This window comes from Glycine soja, chromosome 20 (assembly GCF_004193775.1).
Source record: "Glycine soja cultivar W05 chromosome 20, ASM419377v2, whole genome shotgun sequence".
NCBI classification, from domain to species: Eukaryota; Viridiplantae; Streptophyta; class Magnoliopsida; order Fabales; family Fabaceae; genus Glycine; species Glycine soja.
Genome location: NC_041021.1, coordinates 44,638,412 through 44,660,245, shown reverse-complemented (window position 1 = coordinate 44,660,245; position 21,834 = coordinate 44,638,412). Strand labels below are relative to the sequence as shown.

Sequence of the window (21,834 nt, the reverse complement as noted above, 5' to 3'; positions counted from 1 at the left end):
GGGCAGTTAGAAGTCCTTCTCATTCGGTTTAGGGCTTTGTCTTAGTGATGAATTTCATAATAAAAAACAAGTAATTGTTGTGATAATGTGTAGCCCATTCAGATAAACGAGTTTTAATACCATAAGGTCTTAAATCATAGGCCTTTCAAGTAGAGCTTTGGAATAAACGTGAGCTAGCAAAATTGAACAGCAACTTCGCTCTTTGTTATCACTTGTCATAGTAGAAATTCTTAGTTACGGATCACTCATGGCTCAAGATTTCCACTTAGTTACAGGAAAGATAGTTTCTCTTGAATCTGTAGAGCATCTTTACAGTCAACCAACTTTTACAGCTTAAGCAGTCTGCTGCATGATAGCAATTTCCTTAGCCTCTTCTGCTGTGTGGAGGGCAGAAGGAAGGGGTGCAATAATTTCAATTAACTGCAATAACCCATAAAAAAAATATCAGAAACAAAGGATAAATGTCTAGCTCCACCAATGATAAACTTAAATAACACGGCAAAAAAATGTGTATTTTACAGGCACCCACGTATGCTAACATCCTGAAGAAATTTGTCATAAGGATGCAGGTTGCAGAACAGAAATACTCAAATACCATCGAAATGGTCTGATGAAGACCATGAAATTGAACGGCACAAATGAAAATGTACAAGTGTAAATTATGACACTTCAATCAACTGATGATTAAAACTAATCCTAGAACAAATGAATTCCACTACCAAATTACTGATCATACGATCTTTGACATTGTGCAACTATCATAACATTATTTGAGATTGATACTTTAATATACCTCGTTAGTTGTCGGATGAGAGAGAACCAATTTATGTGCATGCAAGTAATACCCACAATCTCCGGGAACTGGTTTCGTAGGTCTCTGATAACCCCTACACAAAGGAGCAGCAATGTGAAATATGGAACAAATTTCAAACCAATATCACAACGTACTTGCAAATTTGCTTGGATTCATTTTGAGAATCTTTGGTTAGTGTTTAATTTGTAAGTAAGACGAGGGTAAGTTCATTGCATAGAACAATTTGATATAATTTAATATAGTAGACCATTCTACAAAGTGAATGATTGAATAATATCCTTGTAAACTATAGTACAAGCATTTACCCATCTTCAGCAAAACTCTCATCTACAAAGTCACAATCTAAGCATTTGGGTTGCCCACCAACACCATAAAGCGGATCACCTGCAAATAAAGCCAAAGGAAAAAATAATGGATATTCACACTTTCTGACTAGTTCAGGGTTAGCAAGTCAGAAATGTAGTCAGACAAGACTCACACGAAGAATGGGAGAGCCCTCATAAAGCATATTACACAGTAAGTAGGAACGTGCATTCATACTAGTTAATATGGATAGGATTGGACATTTCAAAAGATGCAGGGAAATGTGGTGTTTAGCTATTCTATCATCATGTTTAGAAACGAGTTTATGCAAATCGGGTGTTTCAATGCAGCCCAAGTTCTGAAAGAGACTGAATTTTGGGAAAAAGTTTGATTTCAACAAAGTAAAACCAAGCATGCAACAAGCTAGGATAATCAAATCCCTAAGACCTAACTAAACAAAGGATAAAATACCCGACTGATGAACTTCAAGATCCCCAAATCATAAATGTGAGTTAGCAAATTGAAACCTCAATAAATAATCATACCATTCTCCATTAATAACACTATTATTTGCCAAATTTAAAGTTTGAAGACTAAACTGAAGCAAACAAAGTATCTCCAGAAAAGAAATTGATATTTACTCCATAGCTGGAGGGTTAAAACTCAAAACCGAAAAACTGTAATTTAGTACTTTAGCCTTTAAGAAGTTTAAAGCTTAATATGCATAGGAGTAATAAAGGAATAACTTGTAATCTTTCTACCTCCCTTATTGTGGTGTTCATCGTACAAGAAATCTAGTTTTATTTTTCTTCATGTGAGCACCATGAAAATTTTAGCATTAAATATTCACCTAACAGAGGATGCCCTATGAAAGAGAGATGAATGCGGATCTGATGAGGCCGTCCTGACTGAATCTTAACCTGACAAACAAGGCAATCAGGGATGTTAAGATTCTGGATTTCTAATTTTATGGTAGCCTTTTTCTTTCTTTTGTTGCTTCTTAAAAGGGATTCATAACAAGATGCACACAAGCAAAACTTAGGGTAACCAATAGGTTACATGTTAAAATAAGAGCAAACAATTTTAGAATGACTAATCCAAGAGTGCGGTTTGATGCGACATCAATGAATATTGAACAATATCTGCGAACAGAGCAGTGCTGCAATTTTTTTTAATTAAACCCATAATAATGCATAGTATTTTTCACCCAAATTGTACAGATTTAGTTTCCTTATTTCTTGTAATTAGGATTATTTTTCATTGTTTATGTATTTCCTGTAATATGTACAGATTTCTAGCCTAAAATTATTAGGATGCGTTTTATCCAATGAATACATTGTACCATGACATCTTAAAATTATCAAAAAATAAAATTTACTTTTCCTCATATTTCAAGTAAACCAATGTTTTATTGATGCTCAAGCATTAAATTGATGATAGTTTCTGTTAATGTTTTTATTGATAAAAAGTGGTAGTAGATAGTTTAATTATGTCCTTTTACCCTATCACATATCATAGGATCCCACGTTTACAGAATTGTTGACTAAAAGAAAAGTGGATTTGAACAACAAATTCCGCTACCTGGACCAACGTGCTGTTTTCTTGTATGTTCGTCTCTAGAATGTCCACTACACTGAGTGCTGGTTTTCCTGGTTCAAATGAAAACAACTATGCATGACTGGATGATCAAGAATGTCATGGAGGGAAGTTTTAGGAAGGAAAGGAAACATAAGAACAATAGCAGATGAGAGGAAATCAATAAACATAAGTGTGGCTTTCCCTCTGAAACCCATCCATCTGAAGAAAAAAAGAAAAGCATTAGAGATTAAAAATAACCTGATTCAGAAGCAACGTATAACCCTTTAGCAACACCAGGATATTTTACTATTCCAATTGGTTGATTAATAGTCACCTGTAAAGCAAAACAACCTTCAAGTTATACAAGCAAAATTGATGAAGACTAAACAGAGCAAAAAAATGTTCTAAATAAGCATGAATTAACAATTTAATAGTCCCTTGATCATGATATTAAATACAAGGTGGAGGCATTAGTCATGACCAATATTGAAAGAACAATAAAGTGAACCATGCTCACTAAAGTAGTTACCATTTTAGATAAAAAAATTGTGGCTTACTAAAATGAACAAGTAATGTGGATAAAAAGACCATGACAATTTTTAGTTCTAGATAAAGTAGTTTGAACTGTGACAGTTATGTAATGTGGATAAAAAGACCACGACAGTACATGTTTTAGTCATTGTGTCTAGCCCATTATAGAATCCAAATGAACAAGACAATGATTACAAGATGATGAACTGTCACAGTTCTAAATAAAGTAGTTTGAATCATTGGTTCTAGACATATCTCAAATTTTGCCAAACTAATAGTCTTATTTTTCAAAAGCTAACACTCGATGAATTCATTTTCCATGGAACTACACTATACGGGTTATAATATAGCTTCTTAAGTAAGCTTCTGTTGTGTGCTGACTCAGCTTGCTGATTATACAGCTGATAGGTAGTTAGAGTGTTAATTTCAGTTAGCTGTCAATAGCCTAACAATAAATATATCACACATATTGTCTTGCACTTAGCTTATTCAGTTACCATTGTAATAACAGAATTCTATAGCTTCAGTTTCTCTCTAAACATTTTCTTACTTTCTTACACACCATTGCTTTTTGTCAGTGCCTAAAATAATTTGTGAACACACCAGCTACTTTAGTTTCTTTTCAAAAAAACATAAACAAAAACTAATATACCCCAGTGCCAGATTTTCCCAGATTTTCATAAATCATATATGACAGCAAAATATAATTCATAAAAGTAAAAGATCTCCTGTAGTATAAAATAACTTTAAATATTACAGAGTTCTTGCAGCTGGATTATTAATACTCATTATGAATAGGCAAAATGAAATATCCATGCTATCTTAATCTAATGTCACTATCACCTTGTCATTCTCAACTATCCCACTCACAAGAGCTCGGTACATCTTTGCAATCTTCCCAAGTTCCTGCTTTGTATCTCTGCTTCCATAAACAACAGCAGACAATGAGTTAAACAAGTTAACTAAGAATGAAATCTTTAACCTCAACTTAAGATAAGCAACATGCTACAGGGTAAAACTTTTTACAAGTAAATTATAAAATGCAACAAGAAAGATATTTCTTTTCTAACCTTTTTCCTCCAACGTGAGAAGTTCCGTCAGCAAAATGAGATGCAAGACGAGCTCTGGCTAGTTTTGTCTTCGCACATAATAAAATTCCTGTGATGCAATCAATTAATCAAAAAAGCATTAGAAAGTGTCATGAGCTAGTTATTTACAAGTTATAACATTAGACGGGTATTACAAGCTAAGGATCTAGTCATACTAGTATAACATCTCTGCTAGGAATAATTATGTAAATACCACTAGCGCTAGTACTTAAACAATTAACCAAGAAAACAGTAATTAATTGAAATTTTCATAACTGATAATTAAGTTTTTATATCATATTAAAATAAAACTAATTCCCTCTCAAGAGTTATGAAACTTACCTAGGTTCATTCATATATTTTTGTAGCAAACTAAGCAACGGATTACAGATAGAATCTATCAATTTCACTTTTCAACAGAAATATTCAGTATAACCTGAAGTTCCCCTCCCTAGGCGATGTACGGGAACAGGATGCAGCCTTTTGTGCATTTCACAGGTACCCTGATTGTTGGCTTCCCATTGAAGCTGTGTTAAAATTGTCCTTTGCTGGTAGAGACCTCCAGGCAAAACTTGCAGGCCAGACGGTTTATTTAGAGCAATCTGAAATCATAATCAACATCCCAATCAATAGAACAGATATTGAATACATTCTAATCGCCTAGTACTCAAATAATGCATTTTGGTAGGGAGAAGCAAAATTTGTGCATAACTTCATGTGAAGGTAATTCACTACTTCATTTGAAACACTTGTTGGGAGCATTCAGCCAGAAAACATGAAATATATCTAATAATAGAACTTTTTTATCTTCTGTTTCCCTCCTTCTCATGAACCAAACATATTTAAATTTATTACACTAACACACAAGTATAATGTCAACTGAAACTCATCATTTGCATTCTAAAGCACAATTATAAAAAAAGTTCAATTTCTTTTATTTAAAAATTTAATATAATTAATCAGACAAAAACAGTCATATTAAACAAGTAGAATACGAAATGGTGCACAAAGTAACACTAACCATGTCATCATCTTCATATAAGACGTCGATCATGTGCGGTGCATCTGGCTCCTTCCATGGAAGTCTATGATAGATTAGCTTTGATCCAACTCTATATGAAGAAGTTAGAAAACATTATATAATGGAATAAAGTCACATATTACAAAGGATAACAATTTTCTACCAAAGAACCTGAGGACTGTGTTAGAATCAGTAACAACTCCTCCATCAACTGTTATCTGTAGATGACACACTAATTAATGACAGCCATTCAGATGATATATTCCACGTAGTCAACTATTTCAGATTCATCGATGATCAAACCTGCCCACTTTTTATTCGCTGCAACCAACTGTTAAAAAATCAGTACATATGATTTCCAAGAATAATTATGCTATTAAAGCGGAAAAAAACACAATAAGAGGGTAGGCAATCTTCCCAAAAACCAAAAAAGCTCCGAAAAAAAGAGAATTCATGAAAATAGCTCTCCAATACCTCAGCAAATCCAATAAATCAACCCCAATAAAAAGCTGCCAGCAAACATCCAAATAGAGGCACCGACTGACTGAGAATTCATATCTTCAGTTCAATGATCTCATAGTTGGCAACACTGAATTTGTATTCCTATTGTATTAATTGTCAGCATAATGTACTTCATTTCCCCTCAGCTCTATTAGACAACATTTCAAAACTCCAATTAACAACCTTTTGGCCAGGTCATGGGTGTTTCTTACCAATGTCAACCTAGTTCCATTTTTTTTTTAATTAAAAAAAGAACAAAAGCCTTGAAATAAAAACTACCCAGTTCCCTAGCTCCCTTGTGAGCATATAAAAAGAGAAAAGTTTCAAAATTCATGACAAAAGGGTAAGTAGGTAGTTGAGGAGTTAGCTTACCCTTGTAAGGGAGCAGAACTCTTGTACTTGGTGGAGTAAAACTCTATGAGTGTCGCCCCTGAAAATTGTTACAACATAGCATAATAATAGAATAGAATTGAGTTGCAATATCCATAAGAAAAGAAAATGGAAAGGGAAAGTGGAAATACCGGCATCAGAGGCTCGAACGACGTCGTCGTAGGACAGACCGTCGTTGCATTCAGGCCAAGGAATTCCAAATTTCTTACGGCTCGTCATTGGACCTAGATTCTTGTTTTGATACAGAGATTTATAATTTTTTTTTGACACAATAACCCTTTTATCGATCTCATATTTTACACAATTTACATAATTTTTATTTTGACAAAAATTATTTCTAGGTAATTATAATCTCAAAATCTTATTAAATTTAAATTCTTATTATTTTTAAGATTAAATAATTTTAAAAAAAATAACTTGTGTAATCATTCAAATAAATATTAATATATAAAAAGAAACCCAAAAATAGTTATAAAGAGAACAATAATTAAAATAATTTACCTTCGTTTCATTATCTGTATATTTACTTCTATGCATAAAATCAATTATAAAAACCGAACCACAACAAAGTTTTATATGTTTCTTGGAAGCCTATTTTGATAGGAAGAAGTGGTCTAGATAATACATTTGCTGTTTTTTACGATCTCATTCTTATTAGTTAAAGCCTTTTTTTTTTCTTTTTTCTGAATTCTTATTAGTTAAAGCCTGTTGGAAGGACTTGGATCCTTTATAATATGAATATAATTCTCTCGAGCCTTTTGACTGTCTCTCTGTCTCTAATTTCTCTCTCTCAATCATTTTTATTTCTTTTTGCTAGAGAACAGAGGGCCGGAAGAGATCTAATTTTCTTGTTGGAACATGTATGATTAATTTCATTCTTAATGACTTTTGTTAATTTACTGTAAAAAACAACTTTTGCTAATTTCCTTGAGCCAAAAAAAGTTAATTTAGCACATTCAATAACTTTTTATCTCCTAGCCTACCAAAAAAAAACCTTTTTATCTCCTAACATTGGTCAGTAGCTTTTTGAGAGAGATGTCAATGGTGTTGCCCATGAACTAGGAAAGGTGACATCATCTTTACCTAGTCTCTATACTAATTATCATATAATCCCAAGTATTGAATATTTACTCTTTAATAAAATGATATATCCAGTAAAAAAAAACTTTATGAGAGAGATTAATTGCTACTCTAAGATCTCAAGATCCCAATCACTAGTGTTATTATGAAATACTCTATTTAGGAGCACCTAATCCCCATTCCAGAGTGATGCATTTTTCGTTTCAAGTGGACAGAGTTTGAAAGTTTATTATTGGTTGGAAAGTTGATGCTTTTCTCATTTCTAGTGGACAAGGTTTGAAAGTTTCTAACTGGTTGGAAAGTCAACACTAAATCTTTTAGAGGACAAGTTACCTTGGCTCTAGTGTTATTAAAATTTTGAATGAATACATTTTTATTTATACTACCTTAAATGGACATTGACTAAAAAAATTTAAATAGAAAGTTTTTATTTGAATTTGTATTGAAATAGTAGTGGAAATTATAGACGTGTATTTAATGAAAACTTTCTATTTTGAATTTCTTAATCAGTGCTATTTTTTTAGCATTTGCCATATTATTATGCCTTGCTAACAAATTCAATTTGGAAAAAAAAAATCATGACTCGTTCTCGTATGGATTGTATAAGACATCACTTGCTGGTTATGGACTCAAATGCCAGCGCAATTTCGTCACTCAAGTAATTGAGTGATAAACATATTATAAAGAGACAAATATTGCAAAATTCCATGTTCACGTTCTTTCCAGAGCATACTTGAGAATGAATTGATGAAACGAGCAAATAAAGCCAATACTAACTCTAGTTTCGTATTGGCTTTTTCTTTACTTATTTATGTTTGAACATACTAGAGAAAAAGTAAATAAAAAGAATAATCTAAATGAAAAAACATCAATACTTTTATTATAGCCAACAGCAGCATTCAGAGTGACATGGGAGCACCGAAAAGTTGTAACAAATTGCACACTCAGATAATAATAGAGACAAATTTCACACACACAACAAATTAATCATCAGCAAAATACATCAGTTGGTGAAGTTGTTGCCAGCTGAAGAGAAACTGCATTCCAGTCCACAGCATCACCACAGTGCTTGTCTTTTGTTGTAGCCACTGGTAACTGGAGAGGACCAACACCAGAGGTTTCAGTTATAGACACCTTTCTTGCAGCAACTGCCTTCAGCCTGTACCTCTCAGCTCTTGAACCAATTACTTGCCCTAACACCGATGCCGCAATAGTAAATGCCATTGCTGATTTAGGCATCAAGACAGACTTCCTTAGCATTGCTATGAATGGAACAGCTGCATGGACTGCAGCAAACCATGTTGGCGAAAATTTCTTAGTATGTTCTCGCCATATACCCAAGGGAACATTAGCCGCCATGCCCAGCATCCCAATCACGAGGACCTTCGTAGGCAGGGACTGAGGACGGAGGTTCTTTGCAAATGCAGTGCGTGCGATAGCTGCCCGCGCTGCAACTACTGCTTGTGGGCACTTGTATTTTATGCCTGGAGGAGGCTGAATAACCTTTGCAACAAGTGGAAGGACATTACTAACTGCCCGGTATGACTTGGCGATGGGGCAGTTACCGTTTTGCAGCCAATCATTGCCTGCCTCATGCTTTGAACCATCCTGAACATCAGTTTAATGCAAATCAGGGACATTGATAAAGCAATCTAAATCAAGATTCAAATGTGTAATATTTTTTAAATGTTTAGAAATAAATATCTGTGATTGTCTTCAACTACAGGGTTTCTTAACCCTCCCCACCCCACTTTCGAAAAAAAGAAAATGAAAAAACAAATTAGGAGGCCCAAATGTGTAATTCATAACTCAAACTTTCACAAGAAAATTTTCTTATAGAAAATGTCTTGGTAATAGTGACTTGAACAGCAGATTGAATGTAATGTATACCTGCGAAGAAGGATCATTTTTTGATGATTTGGATTTTCTTTTCTGGTTGTTCCACTTCTCAGAAAATGCATCAAAACCGAAAGCCCCACCAAATCCAAATGATGACAGACTAATAGTAGCTGCCTTTGCAGCTAAAGGATTGAATTGGGATTTGGGAGGTTCTGCCTGTACTTTCTTCTCTGAAGGCCGAAAAGATCTGTCAGATAAGGGTACTACACCATCACTCCCGTGGAAAAGCCTAAATGCCAAATCAAAATTGGGACCATCTTCAAAAATTGGACCTTTAGCTCCACGAACCTGAGTAAGAATCAGATATTTTGTAAGTGTGCTGATTTCTATCAAGATTAATAACAGAAAAGATAAATGGTGCGCTTGAAACATTAAGTCCTAGCACCACATATAACATAGGATTACATATAATATTATAATTTATAAGGAACAGACACAGGGGGCACATAAAGACACATCTTTTGGCCTGATATAGTAGATAGATCTAAGAAGAGCAAGATATGACAGACAGGAATCATAAATCATCCCCAATAAACAAGGCCAAACCTCCTCGATAGATCTAAAAGAAAGAGCATGATATGATAGACATCATTCTCAATAAACATGGAAGGTCACGGCAAAACCCATACATGCAGGCTAAAATAAAAGATAAAATGAGAATTATGTCAACTATGGAGGATAACTTACAGGCATGGGTAAAGCCAAAGGTGAAGAGAATGAGAAGTTAGTAGGCTCATTGATGTTCCTCAAGAATGGGCATCTAAGCATAGAATCCTCATTTATGTCTCTAGTAAAGAAGTCCATTCTTCTGCTTCAAAAAACCTGCAAATGGAGGGAAGGGATACATAAGAATACTTTATGGAATTTTGGGTTAAGAGACAAACTGTGGAGGATTCAGTAAGTTCAATTCTCAGAATTCTGACAAACAAAATTAAACAAAACCTTAAGACTAAAGGGTCAAAAACCTTTAAAATCAGACTAAATTTCTTAAATTTATCTAATAGATCAAACCAAAAATATGCACACAAACCCAAGAAGTTCATATCAGTATTCAAAACCTAATACAACACTGAATCGATATGATATCATGGATGGATCAACATCAAATAATTTTTTTTCATGATTTTTGCAGTCCAGGAACAGAAAATAACTCTAAATTTATCAAGACTTGCACCTTGGATCCGAATTATCCCTCGCCCTTTGTGATTCAATAAAAAGAAAAGGCTACACTAAATATCAAATATCAATTCATGACTACATATTTATGCAACTTGAGCATTCCCACTTCCCAACTTGCATTGATTCACAACCCCCAGTGGTCCTATCATCAGATTTATCAGTTATCTTCTGCATCCCCAAAAAGTCAACTCAAGGCAAAACCCAATGAAAAATTCTGGATTCGACCTCTCCACCACAACCCATTTTAAAAGTTTGCACAAAATCGAAAAATTAAGCATAAAAACCCAAACCCATCTCATAAATTCGCCTATTTATTCAAAAACGATGAAAAAAATAAAAAAATTTCCGACAACCGTACCTTAAAAAAAATATATATTTTAAAAAATACAAAGAGGGGAAAAAAAGTAGGGGGCGAATCACCCAAACTAAAGATGATAAAATTTGATCCAAATTGCCTCAGTGCAGAAACAGAGAATGAACAAACCGAGCACGAGCAACGCAAAAATAATGGGGAAATTTAAAGATAAAAAATGGAAAAAAAATAAAAGCATTAATTATGGGAATAATAATACCTTTGGGGGATTGCAAGAGGCACACGCCAATTCGAGAATGGGACGAAGGAAGAAAGGAATGGAAAGGAGATGGTGTGTTAGGTGAAAAAGATTGAAAATGTTAATGGAAAAAGAAGAACGAGTTCTCTTTCTCTTTCTCTCTCCTCTTTCTAAAAAATTATTATTGAGATTTGTTTTGGCAGAATAAAATTAAGAGGGAAGAGAAAAAGAAATGGAGTCAATAATGGCTGTGGCCTGCACACGCCAGAGTTGAATCAACCAAAGTTGAATATATTTATTATGTATGTATCACGTTTCTTCGCTTTGAGATATTAAACCTATTTAAATGGATTATTTTTTAATAAATATTTTTAGTCAAATCATCATTTTAATCTTTTATTTTATTTATTTTATATTTTATTTTTAAAAAAAATTATTTTGATCTTTTATTTTATTCAAAATATTTAAAATAATTATTTATCTTTTTGAAAAATTTCCTTTGATATCTTATTTTATTTTTAAAATTCAAATAATTTTTCAATAATTTAAATATATTCAATTTTATCTTTCTAATACACTCAAGAAAAAGGATCATTTTAAACAATTTAAAGGACATCTAAAATATATTTTACGGAATAACTCAATAAGCACTTAAATTAAAATAAACGTGTTGTTTAATATATTTAGATGTTTTTTTTATCAGTATAAACACTTAAATAAAAATAAATTATTAAGATGTCTGTATAATATATAGATTAAAATGTATTTTATTACTTCTAAAATTTGTTAATTCTCTCGGTCTTATTTTATTTATGTTAATATATTATAGAATGGTTGATTATACCTTTTTTGTGATAAAATATTATTTATCTGATAAAAATACCATTATTCAATGAAGTAACTACACTTCTATAGTCATTTATTTTGTATTGAAAAAAAGTCATTAATATTTTTTATATTCTAAAGTGACAAAGATTTGAAGCAAAATATATATTTCAAAAGTTATAAAGTGAGTACCTTTTAAAATAAAATATAAGATAATTTAAAATTATACTTTTATATTATGAATTTAAATACTCAAATTAAAATATTTTGTGATACTTTATATCCTGGCATATATATAAATAAGAAAAACATATAAAAATATAGAATTCAATTAAATCAATTTTATTCAAATTACGTAAACAAATTTACATGGTAAAAGAATCACATTCGCATTACTACTATCAAATAAAATTTATTAGAAATATCTTTGGCTCAAAGTAAGGTTGTCTAAGTTTACAAAAAAAAAACTCAATTTAAGCAACAAAATAAAATAAAATAACACGATCAGAACATCATACAATTGGGACAGAAACTCATGTCTTAGGGTCACATTCTATCAAAGCATTGTGTCACGATGTCCTCTAGCACGGGATTCTTTAAAATCATTCACCTAGTCATTTGTCCATGAACACAAGGTTCGAGATAATCATAGGACCCAAACACAAACAACACGCCAAAAGTGAGTTATCACATTTCTAAACATGTATAGATAAACGAAGGCACACATAAATAATATAAGTATAACAAGTTCAATTTAGCACAATTCATATCATTTTACCACTCATTGTCTAACATCACTTGTCCCAAGAATTTAATCACAAAATCACATTTCACACCTTCATATTAATCACATGTTAAGAATAACACATCTCACACAATTCATTACCCATCATCACGTAACAAGTTACAATGATCATTATAAAGACATCATGCAACAGATACACTAAGACTTAATCTTATATGCAATGTGGTATCATATTAGTGAAAATTTTCATTGGGTGCCTAGGAATACATGATAAGAGTATACACTCATAAATCAAGTTACTCTCACTATGTAAAATCATAGGGAGACCAATCAGGGTCACATTGTTTTGAGATAATGCTCCAATCATGTGGGATCGGCATAAACTTAAAGGAGCACTCAAATTGGGTGTATTTACTCTCAAGGCCTAAACTCTGAATAGTCTTTTAGGGCCTCTCCCTCTTAATTTAGGTTCAATCCATAAAATATTTTAACACGTAGACTCTATATATGAACTATATAAAACACACGACTCCTTAATTATTCTCAAAATAATTTTAACTTGTTGTGCCTCAAAGTAATTCAAATCGTCAAGTTCTCATAGTGAATCTCATCACAATACTTGTCGCGTATTAACTCGTTTCCCTTAAAGGGTCTTTCAGTTGTGTGATTGTAGAGTTTGTAGCTCACAACTTAATGCCATCACTTTACACTTTACAATAACATGTATAATTACATTGAGGAACGTATTAATCTCACACTTGTTCACAACACATGTCTCATCACACCTTTTCACTAACACATTATCACTTTTCACACACACACACACATACAATAGTAATCTTCCAACATTTAATACATATAATCATTCACTTATTAATTCGCTTAATAGCAACCACACGTACCTGTATAGTAAACAAGTATATTCTTACATTTCCTCCTAAGTTACTACGACATTTGTAGAGTAAAATTATAAGTACAGGGGATATACTAATCCTATTAAGTTCATAATTAAATTGTTTGAAAGATAAGACAATTATCTACAACTCTTATGTTGATCGCAAAGATAGGCTTGACCATTAACTTTGTCTAAACCTAAGGTAAACATTGGATCATTGCTTAATTCTGATAGCTCGACCTTTGCTTAGAAATTTGACTCTCTAAGGGGCTATACAACTTCTAATTGAGTGGAACCAACAACATTTGTTAGCTAACATCCAGGGCTACAACTTTTACGAATACCTAAAAATCTAATTCAATTATTTTCTTAGTCATGTTTAAGCTACAAGTTAATTCACGTTATTAAGAAAATAGCACAGACTTACAACAACTGATTTTCACTAAGCACGGGTGTGCTCTCATCAAATACGCTCGTGCTTCGCTAAAAACCTTCGTTTTGTGAAGCAAAAAAGACATAATTCTGACCTCAAAACAAATAGCATAAAACATGTGATCACATTATGGGGAACAAAATTCCTCAATCAATTTCAATAAAACATGCAACAATAAGAATTTCTAAATTTATAGGTTTCTAACATTGAAAGCCAAGCACTCAATTAAACCATCCAATTCGCATCAGGGCATCAATTGACTAGTCAAACATGAGAAATTCATAGTTATCACTGTACAGGAAAAATTAAAACACATAAAACATTCCAAAATTAATCCTAATTTGATCTTCTAAGGATCCTTACACATATTCACTCTAATCCCAGTTGCGATAAACTCATCCCTTATATCTAAGTGGGTTCACTTGTGTAGTTTGACAATGATAGTGACGTCTCTAGTGTTTTCCTAAGATTCTATAAATTTTTCCTCTAGTTGCTCTGCTAGGGTTTCCAAACATTAGAGAGATGGAGAAAGGATTGAAACCTCAATTTCACTATCTCCTTGCGAAGTGGGAATGTGCGAAAATGAGTTCCAAATTTTAGGATAATCCAACGGTTAACGAATTTAAGATCGTAGTTTTACTAAGACATGTTTGGATATATGCGGAAAAAATAAAAGGTTTTGGGAGAGAAAAAATGGATAATGAATTTGAGAGGAAGAAAGAACATAAAGACGTATCATAATTGTAAAAACTGACCTAGTCTATCTCTATTTATAGCTAAGGTACTTTGAACCTATTATTTACTTCATATTTTTTTATTTTTTTTATTTTATAAAAAAAACTCTATTTTACTTTTTTTATTAAATAAATAAATAATTAAAATATCCCTTTATTTTCTAAAATATTATTTTACTCTATTTATTTTTTAATACCATGAAATTCTTATTTTAATTAACAAAAACCCTTTTTCTCTCATTTATTTAATTTCTAAAAATTTTGTTAATTTTTAAATAAAAATATTTTTATTTATTTTATGAAAAACACGGTATTATAATTTTCATTCTCCTCACTTTTTCAACTAGATATTTTTAATATATATTTTTCTTCTCTTACTCAGATGTATACTATTTAATATGTTATTCTTGTAACTTGTTAAATTTTCTCCCTCAATTATATCAAATTACTTTAATTATTTGTTTACTTCATTTTCTTAACCACCTATTCTTTTGAATCTAACATTTTTTTATTTCTATCTCTAAATTGATTTTTATTTTTTATCAATAATTAAAATTAACCCTATATGATAAGTTAAATTATTTATTATAAATTAAAATTTTAAATTATATATTTAAAATAGTTATTTACTATGAAATATAATTATAATATAGTTTATATATATTAAAAATATATTTATTATAAAATTAAATGATAATGTATCATTCAATGCATTGACTTATCTATTTTGATTTTTGTTTTGTTTTGTGTTTTTGGTTTGGTCAGTTCTCTAACCATTCCTCCATGATGAGTGTTGGACTTGGTATTGTTTTGGTTTTGCTTCTCGCCTCTCTTCACACCTCTTATGGTTATTTTTAAGCTATTGCGGCGTCACTCACATTTTTAATATTTCAATTTCAATTAATTTATTTGGTTGGCCCCATAGGTCAGGAAAAAGGTTATTTACCTATGACGAGAATTGAGAATCATTTTATTTTCTTTTTTACACTTTGATTCCATGTTTTTCTGGTGAAACATTTTGATTCCATATAATTGACGTATTTAAGATATAAAATATGGAATTGTGGGTTTTCTATTGTAAGCTTTTGTCTTTCCTTAATAATGTACTTTTTCTATTTTAGGAGTTAGTTGTTTCATAAATAAATTTGTTGCACAATTATTAAAAACTATTAAAATAATTTCCTCACTCAATTTTATAATTTATCATTTTTTTTCAATTTTAAAATGCATGCTTTTAAAATCAAGGAAAAACCCTAATGTTTTTGGAGTTATTTTATTTTAATATTACACTATTTATTTTGATCATCACATTCTTTTTTAAAAAAAATGTTAATAAAATGTTTTTATTATCTTGTTTTTTTTAAAAATGTTAATAAAATTTTTTATCTTTAAAAAAAATTTAATTAAAAAAATTAAACTTATACTTATCTAAAAACATATTCTTGTCTGTAAAACCAAAAATAGAACATACGAATATGTGTAAACTTAATATTATACTTATCTAGGAACATATTTTTTTTGTCTATAAAACCAAAAATAGAACATACGCATGTGTGTAAAGTTAGATTTTTATTTTTGAAGAGGTGTAAAGTCAGAATTATATTTATCTAAAAACATATTTTTGTCTATAAAACTAAAAATGGAATGCGTGTGTAGAATATCTTTAATAAACTACATAATTGAATATCCTGTCAAAAAACTTACATAACTGAATAACTTTTTGCAGAATATGAAACTAATCAATCTTACCATTTGTGCGTACAAGCTAAATGCTTTTATACTTATATCATTTAATAACTTTTAATAGAATATGAATATTTAATTAACCCCACCGTTGAATTAAATTTTTAATAAATATTTAATATTATGAAGTCAGAATAAATTAAAGTGATAAATTTAAAAATAAAAAAATAGATTTTAATTTTCATATACTAACAATTAATTAAAAATTAGTTAAATAATAAATATTTTTATAAACAACTAGATATCACCGTACGTATAAATTATAGGTGGTGTTTGAATTTCAAAATTTTAAGAAATTAAAAATGTACAGGAATTTAAGTACTTCAAAATTTCTTTATCTTTAAAATACTTAATACTTATTTGGATGAAGTAATTTAAGTTTCTTGTATTTCGAAGTTTTTGTATAGATATGAAAATTTCATTTGTGTTGTTTGAAATTCCTTCATTTTGCTTGAAAAAAAAAAGCTATAAACTTCCCATCATTTTAAAAGTTTTTTTTTGGATTAGATATCCACAGGTCATTTTGATTAATTTGATATATAATATTTTAATTTTTCTTAAAATTTGAATTCCTCTCTCAAAGTTCTCCATCATTATGATATATAGTTTTTTTGAATTTAATATCTAACCTTGTTGCAAACTCCAATAGTTATTTTTTCGTAACAAAAAATAGATAAAATGACTCAATTAAAAAAATAAATATAAATTTAAGGAATCAATTAAAAAAAAGTTAAAAATTGAATTAAAAATAGTCAAATAATTTAACCATAAATTTTATGCTTGTACACTAGTAATTCAAAATACTTTGTCATCACATGAAGTTAAATACGAAGGGTATTTTGTGTGATTCACGTGCTCTCTTTCCTCTACACCGTACATCAATGATGTTTACAAATGGTTAGCCCCTGGTATTGATTACTGAATACTGATTGCTCCAAAGTTTTCATCCCGCATTTGTATTAAAAGCATACTAAGGCAGGACAACTTTCCCGCATTTGTGATTCACTTTGGCATAATATTTTTTTTTTTTTTACCGATACCCCACATCATAACATTGCAGCAACAAAGCTCAAGTTAGGAATAATAGTTAAATATATTTTTACTCAAAGTGACAGCTTCAAGATTGTAATCTCGAGTCTTGCAAGTTCATCAAGAATCACGATTCACTTCTATTGCGACTAACTACTATTAAGTTCCAGTAAAAGAGCCTCAAATCCCTTGCGCATGTGATTTTAAATTTAATTTCAAGATTCATATGTATAGAAAATATACTAATAAGAGACTTTTCATTTTAGTAACTTCTCATCTAGCAAAGAAATTCCCTTGAGGAGTAAAAAATCTACTTAAAATTAGCATTTGGTAATTGCCATATAAAAATATAAAGCTCGCGTACGCTTGTAATACTAAAATCGAAGGCTCTTCATCAGTTCCTATCAACAAACAGCTGTATCCAACCAATCAAAATAAAAGTTCATACATTAGATTTCCAAAATATTAAGACCTAACAAAGTCATGTCAGCACGTGGAAAGCATTCGAGATTTAGGGTTACAGTTTGTTTGGAAGCGTTTCTGGAGGTAGATTTGACTTTTAAGTTACTAGCTTTTAGCTTCTGTATCTTCTTATAGTCATTTCCGAACATGAGCTTAATGACAACAACCTTAAATAAAGAACTGAATAATGATGAAACTGCAATATCAGCTGAGACTTGTTCAATTTAAAAACTTTTACCCAACAATTTAAGGGTGCATTACATGTACCTCCCTAAAGATATTCCAATCAAAATAAATGGGGGAATAGAAACATCCCTGCATAATGCTCAACCACATCCCAAGAGGCCAAAAATCATGAAATACTCGGGTCAGTTAAAGAATTGCTACTTCTTTCTTCACTGGTGCAGGGAGGGGTGGCAAGGTGCTCATGTCAAGCCAGGTTGAGATCAGAGCATAACATTACGACAGTACTTATGAGGATCCAGATATGTCCGAACACCTTGTTGGAATGCGAGGTAGATGTCATCTTTAGCTAGGAAAGCACAAATTCGATATGGGACATGGATAAGATACATTACAGATACGGGAATATGGCAAATTTTATAAATTATAGGACACAACACGTTACACATCTATATATAATAAATAGAATCTATAACTATTATAAAGGAAATAATCCCATTTGGTGTCCACTTTTCTGATGGACATTTTTACCTCCCAAAATTTTAAACTTCCAATTTTAGTTACATCATTTCAATTTTATTTTAACTTCCAATTCCAGTTACATCTTTTCAAATAGGTCACACCAATTACATATACATTTAGTATTTTCAGTATTCGTGCCTGTTTTTGCCCTAGTAAGTATAAAGTTAATATATAAAATACAAATTTTAAATCACGAGAGAATGTGTTTTAAAAATAAGCTTAGTTGGTATAAACATGATAAGGTAAAATACAAAAAATTATTTAACTATTGTGATATTCTAATTAGCAATTGTTTGAAGGTTTAAAAATTAAAAGTATAAAATTATAATTGCAATTAGAAGTATGGAAGTGTTTATGCAGTATCCGACATGGACATGTATCTAACATAGTTTTGACATGACATGGCCAATTGTTTAGAAGTGTCCATACTTCTTGGATCTTCATTATTTATAAATGAGAACAGTGTTTACAATTACAAGGGACTACATTATATGATTTTGTTTTTCTACCCAATGTAAAACCGGAAAATAACCAACCTGATCATGCCTACTGGTTTTTCTTAATCCCGGATGTTGAAAAGGATGATCTCGCCTTCTGACTGGATTTTCTTGTTTTGTTGGCATCTGCATTGGAACTTCTAATAATGAAAAGGAAAGTTTCCACAAACATGGCACCAACCAACCCCAGAATTCCTCCAGCAGCATTCTGGAAATAGAGACAAGGAAGGAAACGAAGAGATGAGAGCTCATAACTAAACAACTATTTGAGGATAAATGAATAAGAAGAAAAATATATTTTAGGCAGTACCATGGCAGGACTGTGATTGAACAATGCTCTAAATGCTGCATATCCGAGAAGATAGCCAGTAAACATGGTAACCACAACATGTAAACCTGGAAAAGTTAAAGGAAAAAATAGAAAAAAGAAATCAAATGAGCTACTTCAGAGATACGCATGCAAGCACAAACATTATATAAATATATGACATCAGTGATGCTGAATATGGCAAATCACATCCTAGTAAAATAGAGAGGGTGGGTTGGGGGGAGACTAAAGATTTCTGTCATCTAAATTGAGTTTCTCTATTTCATTGTAACAGAGAGAATATAAAAGGGCTATTTTTAAGTAACATCACTACTCCCAATAATCACCAAGGAAGACTTCCAGCATAAAGAAAATTGCAAGTCTTACATTATTCACCGACAGCCACAAGTAACTATACCAGTATATGTTATCATACGGGTTATAAGAACTTAATCTTGAGAAATGTACAAATGTAAAAATGAAGTAACTGAAGCATATTTGAAGTTGTTAATTTAAATGATATTCAAAAGTTTGACTATAGTCTTATATCTCCACAACATTTCAGTTTTCAATTATCAAAACTCAAGGTATTAATACGACGGATTTAATTTAAATACACAGACAGTGTAAAGATTTCATATACTGTTATTCAATCATAATTATCATATATGATAATTTTTCAACTTTTGTAATAACTACTTAAAAAGTCATGTCTAGGGTGCTTTCTAATTGGATGACAATGTAAAAATCTTTATGCTGATAGTACATAGAAATTAAATTCTAATATGAGTATCTTGTGCCTGTATATATTAAGTACTGTAGTCTGTTATTGGTCACAAATAACTAACGTATCATTAATCCATCAGTACCAGCAATAGCCTAGCCCAAACAGAAATCAATTCCATGGAAAACAGAAAAGCAGGTCGGAGAGATCTCAGTACCAATGCCAAAAGAATATTTCTTCACATGAAATAAACAAGCATTAAAAGAAGAAAAAAGCCAGACCCAACAGCTATGCATGAAGTGTCATATATTCAATGCATGATCGTGAAGGATGAACGTCAATCAAATGTAATATCTCCTTTTCACTTCCTGTTATGCGTTTCCTTTTCTAGTTTCATACAAACATTATGTTTTACGCTGTCAAAGTTCAATTGACAAACTTCATAGAAGAAAAAAATAAAAGCATTACCATGAAAAGACCCAATAAAACACAACAGCAGACTACATTTATATTGAAATTACATTTTTGCAGTAATACTAATAACTTGTGAAAAATTAACAAAACTTCCAGCCAAACTGGATTACAATGTAAGGCATACTTGGTTCAGCAACAAAACCTGGAACTCAGAAATGAGATTGTCAAGCAAAACAAGCAACTGAATCCAGCAAAGGGTGTTCAAACTCAATGAGAAAATTAACACAACAAGGATTTGCCACACGAGTTCAATTTTCATAGTGTCACCGTAAAAAAAATTAAACTGACAACTAATTAAAAATCACTCTACAATACATATACTTTGAAAGTAATTATTACAATATTCAACAATCTTATCATACATAACAATCTCCGACTAAACGAAAGTAAAAACTTCATAGCATACATTCTAATTAAATTCATATATGTATTGACATACTAAACTAGTGTCCAGCAGAGTTGTAGGAGATTAAAATGAAGAAGAAATTACCAAAGCCTAATTGATCCTTGTAAGAAGAGAACGGTTCCGGGACATCCTTAGGCGGCGTAATATCCTTCACAAGCTCTTGATACGCTTTTCTCTCTGCTATGTCTTCCAACTTTTTCAGCCTCGCCTTCAATTCTTCACTCTTCACACCATAATTGAATCGATCAACAAATTTTGGAGCAACAAAAACAACATAATTGAAGGGAATTGCAAAGGAGAGTGAGTGTAGGGATTGATTGAACAGACCTTCTCTCTGGGCTTAGGGCTGGAGAAGATGAAGCGGGTGCCCGAAAAGAGTCGGGTCAAGTCGGGTCTGGTGGATGGATCAGAGGCCATCCACACAGCGCGAAGTTGCGCGTAGGGTACATCCGAGTGGAGGAGCAGATCGGAGGATGTTCGTCGAAGCTCGTCGGAGAGAGTCGCGTCTTTCGACGCGCCGGAGAGGAAAACACGAATCGGATCAGTGATGTATATAAACGACCCGACCCGGTTTGGCTTGTCGGTACCCATTGTTGGCTTGGTTCTATTTGCTACTGTCTCCCGCACTATACACCATTCACCAATCGCAAGATAATAATTCTCTCCTTTCTCTCGTTAAATAGTTCAACTTTTTTTTTTCTTTCTAATTTAATCAGTCACTGTTTTTTTAAAAAAAAAAAGAGTTTAGGTCCTCGATTGGGTGAATTGAATAAATTTTGTGAATTAAAGTTAAGTTTAAGCATATGAATCTCATTTTATTTTATTATTTATTTCACTCATCCTTCACACTTTTTCCCTACAAACGAACCAAATTAGAGAGCTTTAATTTTTAAAATTTTCCTCCCCTATTAATTTATTTA

General features: G+C 31.5%; 3 protein-coding genes across 6 annotated transcripts; all 3 read right to left on the bottom strand.

Annotated features, from left to right (window-relative positions):
- Nucleotides 1–77: 77 nt before the first annotated feature.
- On the bottom strand, nucleotides 78–6,492 carry LOC114403610 (RNA pseudouridine synthase 5). The gene is made up of 14 exons (XM_028366651.1): nucleotides 6,358–6,492; nucleotides 6,209–6,266; nucleotides 5,639–5,666; nucleotides 5,507–5,553; nucleotides 5,336–5,426; nucleotides 4,751–4,916; nucleotides 4,297–4,384; nucleotides 4,070–4,145; nucleotides 2,954–3,029; nucleotides 2,699–2,766; nucleotides 1,968–2,037; nucleotides 1,120–1,198; nucleotides 794–887; nucleotides 78–420 (listed from the first exon to the last, which is right to left on the bottom strand). Exons 1-14 carry the CDS (start codon nucleotides 6,443–6,445, stop codon nucleotides 334–336), a joined length of 1,116 nt encoding a protein of 371 aa, XP_028222452.1. The 5' UTR covers nucleotides 6,446–6,492; the 3' UTR covers nucleotides 78–333.
- Nucleotides 6,493–8,160: 1,668 nt separating this feature from the next.
- Nucleotides 8,161–11,163, bottom strand: LOC114403464. Of its 3 annotated transcripts, none has more exons than XM_028366461.1 (4): nucleotides 10,957–11,163; nucleotides 9,893–10,027; nucleotides 9,197–9,493; nucleotides 8,161–8,914 (listed from the first exon to the last, which is right to left on the bottom strand). In XM_028366461.1, exons 2-4 carry the CDS (start codon nucleotides 10,007–10,009, stop codon nucleotides 8,297–8,299), a joined length of 1,032 nt encoding a protein of 343 aa, XP_028222262.1. In that variant the 5' UTR covers nucleotides 10,010–10,027; nucleotides 10,957–11,163; the 3' UTR covers nucleotides 8,161–8,296. The 3 variants fall into 3 exon arrangements, with proteins under 3 accessions (XP_028222262.1, XP_028222263.1, XP_028222264.1); XM_028366462.1 differs by lacking the exon at nucleotides 10,957–11,163 and adding an exon at nucleotides 10,805–10,866; XM_028366463.1 differs by lacking the exon at nucleotides 10,957–11,163 and adding an exon at nucleotides 10,380–10,657.
- Nucleotides 11,164–17,959: 6,796 nt separating this feature from the next.
- On the bottom strand, nucleotides 17,960–21,578 carry LOC114401258. 2 transcript variants are annotated; one of them, XM_028363733.1, is made up of 5 exons: nucleotides 21,242–21,578; nucleotides 20,999–21,137; nucleotides 19,314–19,399; nucleotides 19,043–19,211; nucleotides 17,960–18,333 (listed from the first exon to the last, which is right to left on the bottom strand). In XM_028363733.1, exons 1-4 carry the CDS (start codon nucleotides 21,503–21,505, stop codon nucleotides 19,053–19,055), a joined length of 648 nt encoding a protein of 215 aa, XP_028219534.1. In that variant the 5' UTR covers nucleotides 21,506–21,578; the 3' UTR covers nucleotides 17,960–18,333; nucleotides 19,043–19,052. The 2 variants fall into 2 exon arrangements, with proteins under 2 accessions (XP_028219534.1, XP_028219535.1); XM_028363734.1 differs by having other exon boundaries at nucleotides 17,960–18,300.
- Nucleotides 21,579–21,834: the final 256 nt, after the last annotated feature.